Here is a 16,933-nt window from a genome sequence, read left to right on the forward strand (position 1 = left end):
GGAACGTTATGAGAATCAGCAGATAAAGGCTTAAAATGAAAATCAGCATTGGCTGAAATTGAAAAAAGAAAATTGATATGCCTTGTTGATAAGACGAATAATGTGCTCAGGGTGAGCTAGCAATAAATTCACATAAGCAGTGTAAGCATAATACACATACTGAATAGCTCATCTAACCAGACAGGTATAGCCTCTCCCGGGTGACAATGACGGTGCGGTCAGGCCTTTTATTTATTTAGGGGGTGCTGTAGGCTTACTTGTACTAAAATGAAAGTAAAATGCACAAATAGCATTATTCTGAATAAATAAAGCAGTAATTGATGTCATCAAATCACAAGTGTGATTTGATTTAAAAATCAGAAGCTAAAGTTTACATGAATAAAAACAACAAACATGACACTGAATTAAAGCTTTAGTCCGTAAGTTTTGTCTCTTTGTCGTCATCTCTGTTTGAAACCTGCAATTGCAGTTATGTGCAGAATTATCTTCTTTACGTGGGTTGTGCATCGGCACGGCTCTTCAGCATGGATGAATCTAATGTTTTGAGGTGATTGAGTCAGTCAACACACCAGTGTGGATATTCACTGTACTTCGGAAATTACAGATACTCCGTCTTGGAAGTATGATCAAAATAAGAAGATTCAACTGAAAAATGTCATCTGAACAAGTTAGTAACATGTCTGCCAGTTTTGTTCTGACCAATTGAAAAAAAAAAGGTTTTACAGTAAATTGTGCTACCAAATGATTATTAAATCTAAGTTAACAGTTAGTTCCAGGTTTGATGAAGGCCTGCCTTCCTAAAAACAAAATGTGTTGTGATTGGCTAGCTGTCCTAGTGCATTGTGATTGGAGAACAGCTTAGATGGTGTTTCAGTACTGCCACACCCCTTGACAAAGCAGCAAGTTCCGTCTGAGCCATTGAGCTCGATAAAGCCGCATTTGACAGCCACAGGCCCTGTCTCAAATGTAACACTACATGTGCACTTTCGGTTTTGCGGACTTGTGGCAGCTGCATGCACATATCTGTTAAGTCCACGAGACATGGGGTGTCCCATTTGTCATTTTAGCGCTCAAAAGGGTGCTCGCGAGCATACCCTTTGCAGCTGTTATGCGCCCTCAATCCGCACTTCTGCCGAGCCCACACTGGGGGGAGCTTCGCAGCAGACTTCTACCCGACCATCAAAGTGGCATTGCGTCAAGAAAGTGCAGACTCAGAGGAGGACCATGAGGGTCTAGAGTGCCATTTTTTGAGAGGGCCACAGTCTAATAGATTACCCCCTAGATTCAATATGAAACACTTAGTAAAAAAATATATAGTGGAGAACTAATGCTCAAAACTAATCAAAATAAATAAATAAACAACAATTTGTTTATAATTTCCTCACAATAGAGACTTGGTGTTATTTCAAAACAAAAGGAAATACATATCAATATCCGGCACTGGCTATAGGTGAACATTATTAGAAAAATATCATTACTACTTTCACTGTACAAGGTAATACAGAATTTTAACAATCGTTATGACCTTGTAACGATGGAAAACACAGCTATGTGCAATGACACAGGAAGGTAGCTTTTAATTTTAATTATATAAAATATTTATAATAGGCATGGGTGATTTGCTTTTATATGGAAAAGCAAACATTGACATTAAACGTGTCAAACTTGTCGTATACAGTTTTTTCAGAAATAATATAACATAAGAAAACTGCTAAGTATTTCTTAGCCAAAATGGAGACATTCCATTTAGAGGTCATAAGGAAAATGACTGAAAGTATGAGACCAGCAGTTGACTATTATTAACAGTAAATGTTGCGTAACAATTACAAAGAAATATGCCAGCAACTTTTAGCCTATCAACATCATGCAAACACGAACTATCAAACATACAGTAGTAATTATTTACAGGTTTTTGCATTCCACAACGTGTCACAGAGTGCCAGTGTTTGGAATAACGGCGTTTAAAAGAACGGCGTTAGGTAACGAGGTTATTTTTTCAGTAACGGGGTAATCTAACTAATTACTTTTCCCGTCGTTACAACGCCGTTACCATTACTGAAAGTTAAATGCGGTGCGTTACTTTAATGCATTGATTTAATAAACTATGTAATCCGAACGCACCCCTGGCTCACACAGCGAGTGTGGAGGTGGGTTAAAAACGAGATGAGCGATTATGATTGGCTAAGGCAGAGTCATGTGTTTCATGGTAGCCAATCAGAGCCAGTGTTTTTACACACATGCCGGCACACACGCCAAGCGCCAGCAGCGCCAAACACACACACACACACACACACACACACACCCAACAGCTACACAGAGATTGGCAGCAGCAGCAGAAATGGCGACTCAGGAGCAATCCGATGCAAAGTTGGCATTTTCAAGGTGGAGATATAAGCACTACTTCAAATTGATTGTGGTCAAAGGCAAGAATGTGCATGTAATGTGTGACACACACATCTACAAAGCCAGTGGCCCAAAACACTTTTCTTACAAAGATAATACTTGAAGTGCAGGATAAAACTCTTGCTGTCTTTTGACGTGCAATAAATATCGAAAGTTATGTACGAACACCTGTCTGTTCTACTCATTTAAACTGACTTGTGGAAACTGCTCAAAAAAAAAAAAATCTTTGACATATAGCAACTTTTTTTTTTTTTTTTTTTTTTACAGTAACGCAAATAGTTGCTTTCCCTGGTAATGGGTTACTTTTATTATAGAGTAATTCAGTTACTAACTGAGTTACTTTTTGGAACAAGTAGTGAGTAACTATAACTAATTACTTTTTTAAAGTAACGTTCCCAACAGTGCAGAGTGCACTGTGCCATAAAACAGCCAAAACCTGACACTTCACACAGACACACACACACACCTTACTTCACAACCGGCTCAGAATGAATATCAAAGCAGAACATTCCCTAGTAGAGGACAATTATTTTCACACATCATTTTCAAACAGATTTTCTGTCAGAATATATCTATCCACATGCATATTCACTCTGATAAATAAGTTTGTGAATGTTGGGTGTCTGAGCTTCATGGGAAATGCAGGAGGTCTGGGAGACAGATATACATTAGTGGGATTTTTCTACAATTCACAATCGTATTGCACCTCCAGCTGTGATTCCTCTTCCAGAAATCAAATACATCAGAATCAAAGAAATCCACTGCATTCAGAGATATGTGGTGAAAAAAAAAACAATAATATAATAATCGCACTGTAATTTAGCTAAACCTATATGTAGTGAATAAAATATTTACAATCAACATAAGCAGAGCAGTGTTAGACAGCAGCGGAATATACTACATCATAACATACTAAAATAGAAGAAAGTATTTTAAAACATCAGTCTACAAATTACTCAACTTATCTTAGGCTTTTGTTATTTTATTGTTATAGCACATGTACATATACATGTACTGCGATCTGTTAAATTTTCAACATATATATATATATAAATCACATAAAAGAACATAAAATTACTACAACTGACCCAAAAACATTTTTTATTACAGTTTCTCTTGATGAATGTTTTTCCACTGTTGCACAGCATTGCTTCCAGTCAACATAAACAGCAAAACATATTTTCAACTAGGATTCTAAGAGAATTCATCTCATTTGAGTGTCTAAACTAATTTGATACTATTCATACACATTTAGTGTGTCAATTATGCCCTTGAAAATTCCAGCACCTGCTGTCTATCACTATTTAAACTGATAAAAAAAGTATTGAAGATAAAAAGAGGGCAGACAAATAATATTCCAACCATTATAAGGTGTCTTAAAACAAACTTCATTACTTACTACATACTTTCAAAAATTGTTGTAAAATTTGTAAATAGTAGTATTTATTTCACCTTTATAACCACTAGATGGCAGCCTAATATTCCAAAAATATTCTCAGACAGGAAGTTAATACTTCTGTGATGGTTTCCCAATCATGTTTTTTGTTATATTGTCCTTAGAAAGGTCGTAGAAAAAAGTAGAGCATTTAAAGAAAGCTGATAGGACAGGTGAGGTTTGTTTGCTACAATATGGTTACTTTCAAAATGTTACATTTACAGATTATGGTGCTTGAAAGCATGGAAGCTTGGAAGTCTACTTTTTAAAAATATAACTTCTTCAACTAGATTTATTTATTTTTTGGCCAATGTTGTGAATTTACTTCCTTTTAATTAGACTTCCTGAACAAAGCACCAAACAGCCAGTGTTAACACCTTAACAGGGACTACAACGATTTATCAATGGCATACTTAAAAGTTGACACAATAACTGTCATAAGGAGATTGTTTAAAACGTTGAAAAACAATTAACAAACTGCATCATCTTACAGATGGATATGCTGCAATAAACAATATCTGAACCCTGAGTGTACTCACATCAAACTCATTGAGAGCGGCGGCCAGCTCGCCGATGCCAGCGTGCCCGTGCTTCTCGTCGGTGGGTGAAGTGGCCTGGGCAGAGCTGGAGATGCCCCCTATGGCCTCTTGGACCTGTTTGAAGACATAGTCGCGGTTGGCACGTGTAGCAGCCACGTCTGGGTGGCGCAGGTAGGCCTGGGAGGCAGTATAGAGCATAGTGGCATTCTTCTTAAGAGCCCCTCGAGCCGCTGCCATCTCATCCCTGCACTGAGGGTCCTTCAGCTCCTGGGACACACACACATATATCTGTTTCAGACCTGCCACTTTAAGACTGAATGCACAGATATAATATACTGACAGACATCCAATTTTCTTCCTGATGTTTATATTTGTTTAAAACATAACCATCTAGTGTTTTATGCAAATAGTCAGCACGCAGGTTTTTTTTTAATATATAATTGTAAGTGCATTTGACCATTGACTGTTTTATCGTTAGAACATTTCTAGTTAAATTCTAATAATACTTAGATAACATAAGCGACACATCACTATAGCTACCACAGACAGATGTCAAATTAACATCAAATTAACTGTAGCCATTTGTGTTCATAAAAAATATACAAGTTTCTTAAGCTATACCAATTATTCAACCCTGAACTCTGACTGCCCATTAAATTAAAACAATTATCTGCCCTCCACCTCGATACATAATAAAAAGTTTGTTGAGTGCAGTTGGTTGCTGGCATTTATTCATATTCATTTATTGTGCATCTTTACTTGAACTACGTGAGATAACATTAGGATAAGTAATTATGACCATAGTAGAATGAAAAAAAAAAAATGCATGAATTAATGCATGAATACTTTAAATGTATTCTAAGTTATGTGAGACATCCCTCTTACCTCCAAAATTGAACTAAGGAAAACATGATTAATGCAACAAATGCATTAATATTTACGGAAAACTGATCTGTATATGCTGCTGACATTTGTCCCACTTAAAACTATCCGGACAGTGTTTGTTTGGAACTATTGAGAGATCCTTTACCATGCGACTGTACATTTAATAATACCTGCTGTCTGCGAGCAGCAACATAGTTGAGTTTGACCATCTCTTTCCCAAACTCCTTAAAGCGATTGGCCAAGTCTTGCTCATTGGTGGCATTCTTGACGGCTTCTAGAGCTTCTTCCACCTGTAAACCAACATCATCCATAAAATGAAAGATAATAGAAACATCCATAAAGCACTTTAACTGATGTGGTTGAGTGACTTTTGTAGTGCTTACTATTGGTTCTCCTGGGACACATATAATTCTGACAGCTTTCACTCTCCATAATGAGACTAGCGGAAGAACATGGAGGTGCTTAGTCCCTTGTGGGACATTTAAAAGTTTCTCAGCCACATCCTACACTCTAAAAGTTATCCTTTTGCAGCCTTCAAGTTTTACAGATCTTAGTTCTCAAATTTGTTTAGTGGTTATATAACAGTAAGGCCGCTGAACAAAAAAAAAAAGAAGTGGTTTGAACACCCTAAACTACAAAATAAAAAAAATAAGTTGTGTTAGTTGCCTTAGTGCCAGTGAGAAAAGAAAAAAAAAAATCTAAAGAAAACAGAAAAGTGCAACTAAAAGCAAAGGATTATTGGTGTGAAAATGAATGTATAAGAGCAAAAAGCGCTAAAAATAGAGTTATCTAAACCATAAATACAAATGCAAAATATGGAGCCTAACTGATGACCAGAGGCAAGAGAAGTGATATTTGAGAATATTATTTATGCATTTTAACAGTCTTTCGTAAAGTTATGCTAAGACATTGTCACTTCAGCAGTATGTGATATGCAAATAAACAGCAGGACTCAAGATAAAGACAGCTTCTTTGTACTATAATAAATATAACTTCCTGTGGCCTTAAAATGGGTCTCCTTGGATATCGAAACAATTGAGAGGCAGGTCTTGCTCATTCAGAGCCGGTGGATAGTGACCAGAGGTGAAGACCAACTGCAGCGAAGCAGCTTTGAACATTCAATCGAAACGAAAAAGGAAAAGAAAGATGACGAGATGAAAGATAAATTTTCCATGTGACAGCTCTCACTGGTAACACAAATTTGGTTAATGCATGTACACGTGTAAATGTTAAGGAGTAACAATGCTTAAAGTGGTTAGTTGAGAGTAGGGCTGTATGACATGATAAACAAACAAATCAAAATCAAAATAAATGTAAGAAAACTATTATTAATGACAGATAAATTGTTATTCATTTCACAAATAAACTGAACTAAAAATGGATGGTGAGAAATGAATAAGAAGAGATCATACGATCTTAAGGTGAGCCAGGAGCCTCATGACGTCGGCCATGTCAGCCAGGATGAGGAGGCGAGTGACGGCAGAGAGGAGGGCACGGGCGGCCCGGACCATGGTGCCACGTTTCACAGAGGAGCATGGGTCATCCGCAAACTCTGAGGAGGCCACGCGCATCGTCTCGCCTGCACACAGACACAAAACAACATATGTTTCGAGTTCTACCACACGGCAAATCCCTTGAGCATGTCTAGCATTTTTAATTCGGAACCAAATAGAGCTGCATGGACATGTCGATGGTTTATTAATAGCTGTGCATCTGTTAACCAGTGAAATAAACTGCGAGTACAGGCAAGATTGCCAAGGGTGTTCATTAGTGAAAGAAAGAAAAAAAAAAAAACAGTGTACAGGGGGTTGCTGGTGTCTGGGAAACAATGTGCCAGTTTTATGTCACACTGTATTGTGAATGAAATCTAGTGCAGTGCACTTTCCTATTCGTACTTTTCAGAACTTTAACCACAAAAGTAGAGCTCAGTATGCAGACATAATAAAGACATGGTGATGACTTTAATACCCTTCCACTGTGGCTGACAGTATTAGATGACCATGCACCTCCAGAACATTTATGAAGTACTCTTTTTGTCAAAAGTAGCATTTTTTATGTATTAATGTGTATTACTTAGGCCTAAAACTGATTCAGACTGCCAGAATGTTACTGTGGCATGCTTGCTAAAATAGAAATGAGCGATTTGTCTCAAGGTTCATTGACAGAATCTATTAATGACCCTACAGTAAGTGGACTCCCACCTTCCATCTGAACAGGAGCTGCAGGCGGGACAGAGTTGATTAATGAAAGCTTACAAAAGGCCAGACTGAGACATTAGCAAATGTCACTGAATCTGAGAACGACATACAGAGATGAAACATTGTGGCAGACTGACTTCCCAGAGTCTAGGGAAAGAGCGAACGAGAATATTTGTTTTTTAAGCCTGTACTGGCTCTGTGTGGGTGAACACGTGCGTGCACATAACAAATACGGCTGTACTTTAGAGTACGTATGTGTTCTGCTGCTTCTCTCACACTTTGAACTGAAACGACAGAATGCCAGCTATTCTTAACAGTGCCTCGCTGCTGCCCCTCCACTTTACAGGGGAAATGTCAGCACTGTCCTCTGGCTCTGTGCATTCTTGTGGCAGCTCTACATTCACGGATTACCATTTCCATCCTAGCTCGATCACTCTATCTCTCTCTTTCTCTCTCTCTCTCTCATACCGCAGTACAATTTAACCAAGTCAAAAGGACATATATACTCAGACAAATCCTTATCCAAGCTGCTTGAAACAATCCTTATTTTTGCAATCATGTTTAGTCATGCTAACGGCCTAGAAATCAAAATCTTCAAATAAAACCTGTTTTAAACCTGCTTTCAAAGCTCCGGACAGTATTACATCCGATGACCTAGAATAACTGAAAGTGAGTGTTAGTGATACCCAAGTCAATATTTAATGAGTACAGTGCTTATTTCTCCAGAGAAACTGAATCATAAGTTAAAAAAGCATTTATACAGTAAACTCAAACCATTCACCTCATCCTGTCTGAAATAATTTGTTATTCTATCTACCAACTACTGAACCACACAAACAGAACTGTGTGGCATCAAGGGCAGTAGATTCATCTCTCCTGATTTAAATAAACCAGATGGAGAAGACATCATCTTAGTAGACACAATGTTGACAGCCAGCCTTCTTCAAGATGCTGCTTGATAAGAGAGAATTTGAAGGTTTTAGACACACACACACACACACACACACACACACACACACAAATACACTTTTCCTCTCTAAAGACGGTCATGCAGAGATATTAATGGTATTTTTTCTGACCTGCAAGACGATTCGAAAGAGGTCAATGTTTTCTATCTACTTTATATGAACAACAATTTGCTTTGTTAAATGAGGAGGAACTGTAAGCTTCATTATACTACATCCACTGGGATTGTCACAACTTAAATAAAGTAAAAACTAACCGCCAGTTGGACAGGACAAAATGCACTTAATTTTTAGTTCTGTTTTGAAGACCTAACATGGGAGGGTGAGAAACTGCCAGCATATTTTAAATACTGTCATATTAGCAGTTAGCAACAGTAAAAACAATTACCGTGTTTCATAGATCTTTTGTGTCTGCTTGTTTGGTCTTATAACTGACTACTAGTAGCTTAATTGTCTTTAGCTTGAAAGTTTCGCAAAGTTATTTTTCATTGTCATTAAATGAATAAATCGATAACTGGGGGACACAAGTGACAACTACATCAAAAAGACTGATTTCTAATTTTCATTTTCATTATTGTCTTTGTCCGTTTCACACAGAGCAACAGACGGTCAGCCTTGGGAGTGGTAAGTCACTCGAATCATTATGCCCAACCTGTGTTCATTAACTTCATCCCAGCTAAAGGTCAGCTTGCTAATGGTCCACGCAGAGTATTTTAACACACTTCATTCTGCTGCTTGGCTTTAGTCTCCATCTGTCAGTGTTCCAGTCCCTTCACTGCAGATATGAGAATGCTTGTGTATTTTCACCACAAATTACTTTAAAAACTCAGTGAACAGGGAAATGACTGGGGCGAGCGTGATTTCACCAAGTACAACATGTTCCTGGATCAACATCCTTGTTGATCCTGGAACAACATTCCAATTAACCAATCAGAGTTAAGATATAACTTTTGAGGAAATGTCAGTTTTAGGTTTACAGTCAGGATCAGGTATTTCTACACCCTTGTTAATCAGCTATCATTTCCCACTGATTTTAGGAATAAATTATGGGGAAGGTTAGGTTTAGAGGTAGGGATTGGACTAAGTCTATATTTTTGGACGATAATGTTGATCCAGGATCATCAGAAGATGTTGATCCAGGAACATGTCTTACTTGACAAAATCACGGCGTGGAAAATATATATACTACCATAAGTACGATTTTTTAATTTTTTTATTTATTATTATTTATAAATACAGTGGGGGAAGTAATATTGCATTACATGACAGCAATGCACCATTATAATTATATTTCATGACTTTTACATGGAAATCCTTATTTAAAAATTTCCCAATATTTCAAGGTTCCCCATGACTGTGAGAACTATAAAATATATATATATATATATATATATATATATATATATATATATATATATATATATATATATATATTTGTAGGGTTCTCTTAAACTGATTTTCTTCTTCGTTTTCCTCTGAATTAGTTCATATGTAAATACCAAGACAAAGAAATAGAATCACTACAGACTCCGATTAATATTATATTAGCCAGTAATTGAATCCACCACCAAACTAAACAAATTAAATGAGGATTTCACATTCATTACCTCATCAAAGAGTCCTCAAAACAAAAACATAACAAAAACAAAAAAGAGAGAGAAAACAGATGATTATTAATACGATACAATGACAGATTATACATTTCAGCTTTTGGGGGCTTTTTTTCTCTCCTTCACAAGCTCATAACTGCTCTTTGGCTGTGTTTATGGGATGATAAATGCTGTGAGAAACACCATCAATAACTGTTTGCCATTTTCATAGAGGTAATTTGGCTGAGCAAACACTAACTTCAGTCAAGTCGTTAAAGAAAGGAAAGGAGAGAAAACTTGGTAAGAGAGAGAGAGAGTGTGTGTAATGTGCTGCCAGATATGGGCTGTAAATAATAGGCTGGACTTATAGGTGAAGAAGGAAAAGAAAACGCTAGCTTAGTTGTCTACAAACTGCAGCAAACTGGCATGTTAGTTTCTCTTAGGGTCAGATAATGTGAAAGATGTCTCACTAGTTCCCACATGACCTCTCTCAAGAAGCCAAACAGAACTAACAGACAGAGCTTTAGCCACTATGCCACACCATCCTTGGAGGTTTAATATAAGTACATGTTTGGTTGCTTAGTGGGACGTTGGAACAAATAAGCAGCAGTTTTTTGGGGGGACAGTATCTCAGGGTGATAAAAGGCTGCTCACCTTGCTTGCGAACGTCCTCTACAGCTGCGATCAGCTCCTCTTTCAGGTCCTGGCTGTCCTTAGCAATCTGCTCGCCCTTTTCTAGAAAGTTCTGGGTCGCCTGCTCCACAGACACAGCCAGCACATGAGCTTTCTTGGAGCGTCCCTTTTTCTTACTGGACGGGCCTTTGTTACTGGTGTTGACCAGGGTGGTCACCTGTGGACGAGAGGAGTCACAGATGAAGATGGATGTAAAAAGTTACCAAAAGGCTGGTTTTTAAATCACATTTGGACAAAACTGCATAAATATAAAGCTGGTTTAGCAACATCTGACACTTTTAATGATAATGAGTGATGAACACAAGCACGATTGAGTCAGAGCTTGTTTATTTCTAAACCAATGGGTCAGAAAAACTGCTGGGTTTGTTTGCTGCTTTCAGAATTATGAACAGGTAAGAGGCTGCTCACAACAATCAAAGACATACATCTTCAGTAAACGCATAAACAGACCAACAATTAAAAAATGCAGTCAACCGCAAGGACACGTCTGTGTGAGCAAAGCCCTAGTGTCCCCTTCAACCTTCCCATTAAAACCCAAACAGGAATTATCAGCACCATGCAAATTAAGTGTCCAATCTAAACCTTTTAATGGTTTATATATACAGTTTAGTTTAGTTGAACAAATATAAGTCAAGACATATATTTCAGTTTAATTCCAATGAATTATTAAAAAAGTAAATAAGAAAGAAAGAAAGAAAGAAAGAAAGAAAGAAAGAAAGAAAGAAAGAAAGAAAGAAATATAAAAATGTTATAAAATATTTTTTTTCATTGTTTTTATGATATTTAAAGCAGAGGTCAGCAAACTCGACCAAATTTGGTGACAATGTGAAATAAAAAATATAGAATAATTAATTAATTAATTAATTAATTAACACACACATATGCTTCACTTGAGAAAATAAACCAAGATATTATTATAGTAAAAGTGTAGTAACCATGGCTTTTTGGCTGATTGATGTCACAGTGTCTGGTCTGTGTTTCCCTGGGTCTCCACTAGTGGTCTCATTTCTCCATAGTCACCCCACTGCAGGCACTACAATTCCCACAAAGCCTTTGTACCTTCATCACTGTTAATTGCACACCTGTTAATTGCACTCAGCTATCTCCACTTTCATTGTTTTCACCTGTCTATATAAACCGGTCTGTTTTTATCTGTTTCATGGAGTCCTTGTTTTCCGTCACCCGGCTTTCTCATGTTCTCTTGTGTTTTTCTTGTTTCTTGTTTTTGGACTGATTTTGTTGTTATGACCTCTTGCCTGTTTTTGGATGTGATTTTGGATTCCCCATTAAATACTGCGCTTGGATCTCTCGTTTCCTGTGTGCATTCGTAACAATTGATTGTCATTTAATCACAGTTTTTTTTTTTTTTTAAGTAAAACTGGTTAATTTTCATAAGGGTTTGACAGAAGAGATTATTTGCCTTGCAGACATTTCTGGCAATTTACCATATTTGTCTACACGATTAGATCTACATACTCCTAATAAAACCCTGCGCTGTTAAGAAACATTTTCTTTGATGTATAGTTACTCATTCAATAGTCAAGCTTTAAGCTCTCAAAGGTCCATAAAACAGTGTCTGGTTTTCACTTTCTGCTGCAGGGTTCTGCTGGGAGCGTGTGTTCAAGGACACCCACACTATGTAATTACCATGGTACAACAATTATACTAACTCGAGTTCCTTGTCCAAACTCAGCCTATACAGATGATAAACCTTAAGACCCCATTTGCCTGAACATTTATCACAGTTATTCCCAAAGCTGATGCACAGAATAACACTGGATTACATTAAGAGATGTTTAATCAAAACAAATGATATAGCTGACTTTTAAAGGAGAACATAGTAAGTGATCTTTAAATTCACCTTAGATTGGGTTAATCACAATAAAAACCAAGATATTGGGACAAAGGACTGAAATAAATTTGCAAAGCAAAGCTAATGCAAGGCATAACAGTTATTATTGCCAGCAAATGTTACATTAAGCTTTATTACAGAAACAAGAGAAATGGTATTCAATCTAACACTCTCCGTTCAGAAAGAGAGTTCAGAAAGTTCAGATGATACATTAGGGATAAATGCACAGTCGAGACTATCATTATCATAAAGCAAACCCCAGCAAGGCCTCAGCATGAAGAAAAGATGAAAGATTCCTACATGAAACTATGGCAGTTATGTTGGGAAACAGTTGCCTCAGAATATAAAAATATATGACTGCAGAATGCAGCTATGGACAGAATCAAGTTTGAAATGTAAATACCATGGCACCTTAATACTATAATCATTATGGAATTTATTAGGGCTGAAAATGTTAATTATAAACTTCATTTCTGAATGAATCAGTAGAATTAATGACTGAATGATAGGGACTTGCTGCCACCTACTGAAATACATTTAATTTAGTATTTCTTTAAAATACTTTTTAGTACCCATTTATTATCAATATGTATGCAAAGTTAAATCAAAATATTTATTTCTAAAACTCCTTTGTGTAATGTCTATACAATGCATTGCTGATCTATTTCTCATTAAAACAAATGACTTTTTATTTATTTATTTATTTTAATGAAGCAAAGTGAGGCTTCATTTTGATAACAAATAGTCATTTACATTTTGGGTGAAACTTGGACAAGTTTTAAGATACAATGTTTAAGAGACAGACAACTGCAACTGTTACCACAACTGCAACTCATGCAAAGTCCTCCAAGTCCATCTGACAGCTCTGGTCTAATTGGAGACACACTCCACTCCTGGAGTTTTATCAGCAAACAGAGACTGGGTTTCCATGGAGACGCCCACAGTCCTGTCAAAGCCGTCAACAAAATGTCCAGTGAAAAAAGAAAAGTTGCACTTCCACATTATATTTCAAAGATGATTCGGCAAAAGTCAACAAAACTATAAAATAAAACAAATAGAAGTATTTAAACTATAAAGTGACACAAAAATATGAGGCGCCGTGTAGGATTTAAATCAAAGTTCGCTTATCAATACATACATAAAACACGTGCATATACACCTATAAATTACTTGAATATACATGCATACTACTGAAAGTTCAAAAATATATATATAAAATATACGTGAACACTTATATGAAATCGATACCAATACATATAATGTTAGCAATGTATGCATACACACTTGTGAATAACTTGAGTATACATATAAACTTGACACGTGCATACACCTACAGACACTCACATATACATATAAACTTGATCCGTGCATATACACCTATTAAACACTCGCACATACATATAAACTCGATGAGCGCATACATGAACAATAACATTTACTAACGTATACAGTTCAGATGAGAAAAACATATTATTTCGTATGTGGATGTACGTGAATTTTCAGTGTAAACGGAAGGCGTTTCAGTGTGAATGGAAGTAACCAAATTTGCAATCATGGACAGGGATCTGTGTCATTCCTAATCGTTTGCTCAATCATTAAAAAAAGAGTTTTTAATAACAAAACGAAAGCTGAATGTTATATATATATATATATATATATATATATATATATATATATATATATATATATATATATATATATATATATATATATATATATATATACACACACACATGAACTGGAAGATTCTTATTTTTTTTTTTATTTTTTTTTTTTAAACTGATACATTTAGTAGATAAAATGTACTATATAGTTAAAAAAAGTTTGTAAAATGTCTTTATATACTTTGTTTTTGTCTTTAATCATATACTGCATTGTGGTGCACTTTGAGATTAATTATCCATGGACCATGCTCTTTTTTTTTTACAATACCCTTTATTCACGAAACATGTTTTATTAGGTTGTGCTTGATTTGATTACCTTTGATTATCTTGATTTCAAAAGTGTGGATTTCAGGAACAGAATGTAGTAAAACTTAAAAACTGGTTAATAATACAACATTTGTATCAAACGAGTTTTTTTTTTTTTTTTTGCATATGATGTTTAACACATGATGTTTAAGTACACATCCACCATCCCCTGCATCAGATAATAAAAAACCAAAGTTAATTCTGAGAAGGTTTACCCATGTCTTTGTGTAAGGAGAAAAAAAAAGTTAAATAGTTGTTACTGCATACGAGTCTTTATATGTAGTTCTTTATTCTCAATGACACCAAATATCTCAGACACTGAACATTTCATAACACCGGCGAGTTCAAGGACCATAATATCACACTCGCCAGCAGTAGCCTAAGTTAATTGGCAGTTTCGATCTAGAAAAAGGTGAGAATTCCACAATTTCACTTCTATGCAATCTTCACGAAATACCTTCCAAAAAGCTATACAAATTACACAGAGAGAGTAAAATGTACTGCCTCTAGTTAAAAAATATATAAAATGTGTCCCCAAATAAGTCACAGTCCCACTTGAGCTTAGCCATGTTCAGAAATAAAACCCTTTCGCACATGAGTTTAAAATATTCTAGCTGAGCCCCAGCGTGAGTTTCTTTAGGCGACCGTTATTTTTGAATGTACCGCCTTAATGTTTCCATGGCGACACGTCATGCTTGTCATGTGACCACACAGCCACGATATATCTGAATGACACATGGATCGCTTTTATTTTATTTTTGCCGTTTTATATAAAATATTTGCAAACATACTCAATATATTATGAAATTATGATATTCCGATTCTGTGCAAATAGCTTAAACAATTGTATATCTATAATTCTGAAAATGGCTAAGTCCACTGGTGGGACTTAGTTGGGAACAGAGTTTATATTTTTTAACTAGAGGCAGTTAAACTCTCTCTCTGTGTGTGTGTGTGTGTAATGTTAACTTGCATAGCGTTTGGAATGTATTTCGTGAAGATTGCATAGAAGTGAAATTCTCACCTTTTTCTAGATCGAAACTGCCAGTTACTTTACCATTGACGAGTGTGATATCATGGTCCGTGAACTTCGCCGGCGGATGATCGCATCATTTGCGTGTTATTGATGCTTTGTATGCCAGGTCTCAAAGGCCGAAACAAAGTGCGTGATTCAGATTGTGTTTCTGACTGCAGGCAGAGACTGCAGGTGAGCAGGCATCGCATTCGATTAAACTGATGGTAATTGATCTTATAATAGTGGGCGAAAAATTAACATTCCGCAAAATGCTTCAGGTGTAGCACAATCCCGGTCCATGATTGCAAATGCAGTATATAGACAGGTTACTTCCGTACACACTTAAACGACTTCCTTTTACACTGAAACGCCTTCCGTTTACACTGAAATGCCTTCCGTTTATACTGAAAATTCACGCACATCCACATATGAAATCACTCGCATATATATATGTAGTACACGATATAATGCATATTTTTTTCTCATCTGAACTGAACTGTATACGTTAGTAAATGTTATTGTTTATGTATGCGCGAGTGTTTTATGGATGTGTATGCGCTCATCGAGTTTATATGTATGTGCGAGTGTTTAATAGGTGTATATGCACGGATCAAGTTTATATGTATATGTGAGTGTCTGTAGGTGTATGCACGTGTCAAGTTTATATGTATACGCAAGTTATTCACAAGTGTGTATGCATACATTGCTAACATTATATGTATTGGTATCGATTTCATATAAGTGTTCACGTGTATTTTATATATGTATTTTGAACATTCAGTAGTATGCATGTATATGCAAGTAATTTATAGGTGTATATGCACGTGTTTTATGTATGTATTGATAAGCGAAGTTTGATTTAAATCCTATACGGCGCCTCATACAAAAAAATGCAAAAAAAAAATATATATGTATATTTTCTCCATTTATTTTTAAGATAAGATATTGTACATTTTAAACTTGTTTTAATTAATACTTTTATTCAACAAGGATGCATTATATTAATCAAAAGTGCCAGGGAAAAAAACTGTGATAAAAAGAAGAATTGCATTTCAAAACTCATTCAAATATAAAAATAAAATAATTAATTAAATAAATTAATTAAATAAAGTAAAGGATGTCAAGTTGAAGAAAGACTCCATCTAACAGAGAGAAGTGTGAGATCCCCCTGTGCTGGAACTTAAAAACAATACTCTTTTTCTACCAGCCAAGTCACAATGGTGTCAGAAAAAAAATACACGGGGTGGCAGTAATCCTGCATGGAGGATAAAAGAAGTCTGCTTGAGTTGGGAAACCTAATTGAGACCCTCAAGCTAAATTGACAAATGAAGTGACACAGCCACTCCTACTACTTCTGATTTATTTTCTTTAAAAAGGCAAAATGTCACA

At 36.0% G+C, this 16,933-nt stretch overlaps 1 protein-coding gene across 1 annotated transcript in view; it reads right to left on the reverse strand.

Annotated features, from left to right (window-relative positions):
• ctnna2 (catenin (cadherin-associated protein), alpha 2) overlaps window positions 1–16,933 on the reverse strand; it is a 355,646-nt gene that overhangs the window by 284,141 nt on the left and 54,572 nt on the right. Inside the window, exons 3-6 of the mRNA XM_052602746.1 lie at window positions 10,669–10,864; window positions 6,675–6,841; window positions 5,433–5,552; window positions 4,378–4,644 (exon numbers count right to left, since the gene is read on the reverse strand). Coding sequence (XP_052458706.1) covers window positions 4,378–4,644; window positions 5,433–5,552; window positions 6,675–6,841; window positions 10,669–10,864 — 750 coding nt within the window. The remainder of the gene's footprint in view (window positions 1–4,377; window positions 4,645–5,432; window positions 5,553–6,674; window positions 6,842–10,668; window positions 10,865–16,933) is intronic.

The sequence above is a fragment of the Carassius gibelio genome, chromosome A1, assembly GCF_023724105.1.
Source record: "Carassius gibelio isolate Cgi1373 ecotype wild population from Czech Republic chromosome A1, carGib1.2-hapl.c, whole genome shotgun sequence".
NCBI lineage: Eukaryota > Metazoa > Chordata > Actinopteri > Cypriniformes > Cyprinidae > Carassius > Carassius gibelio.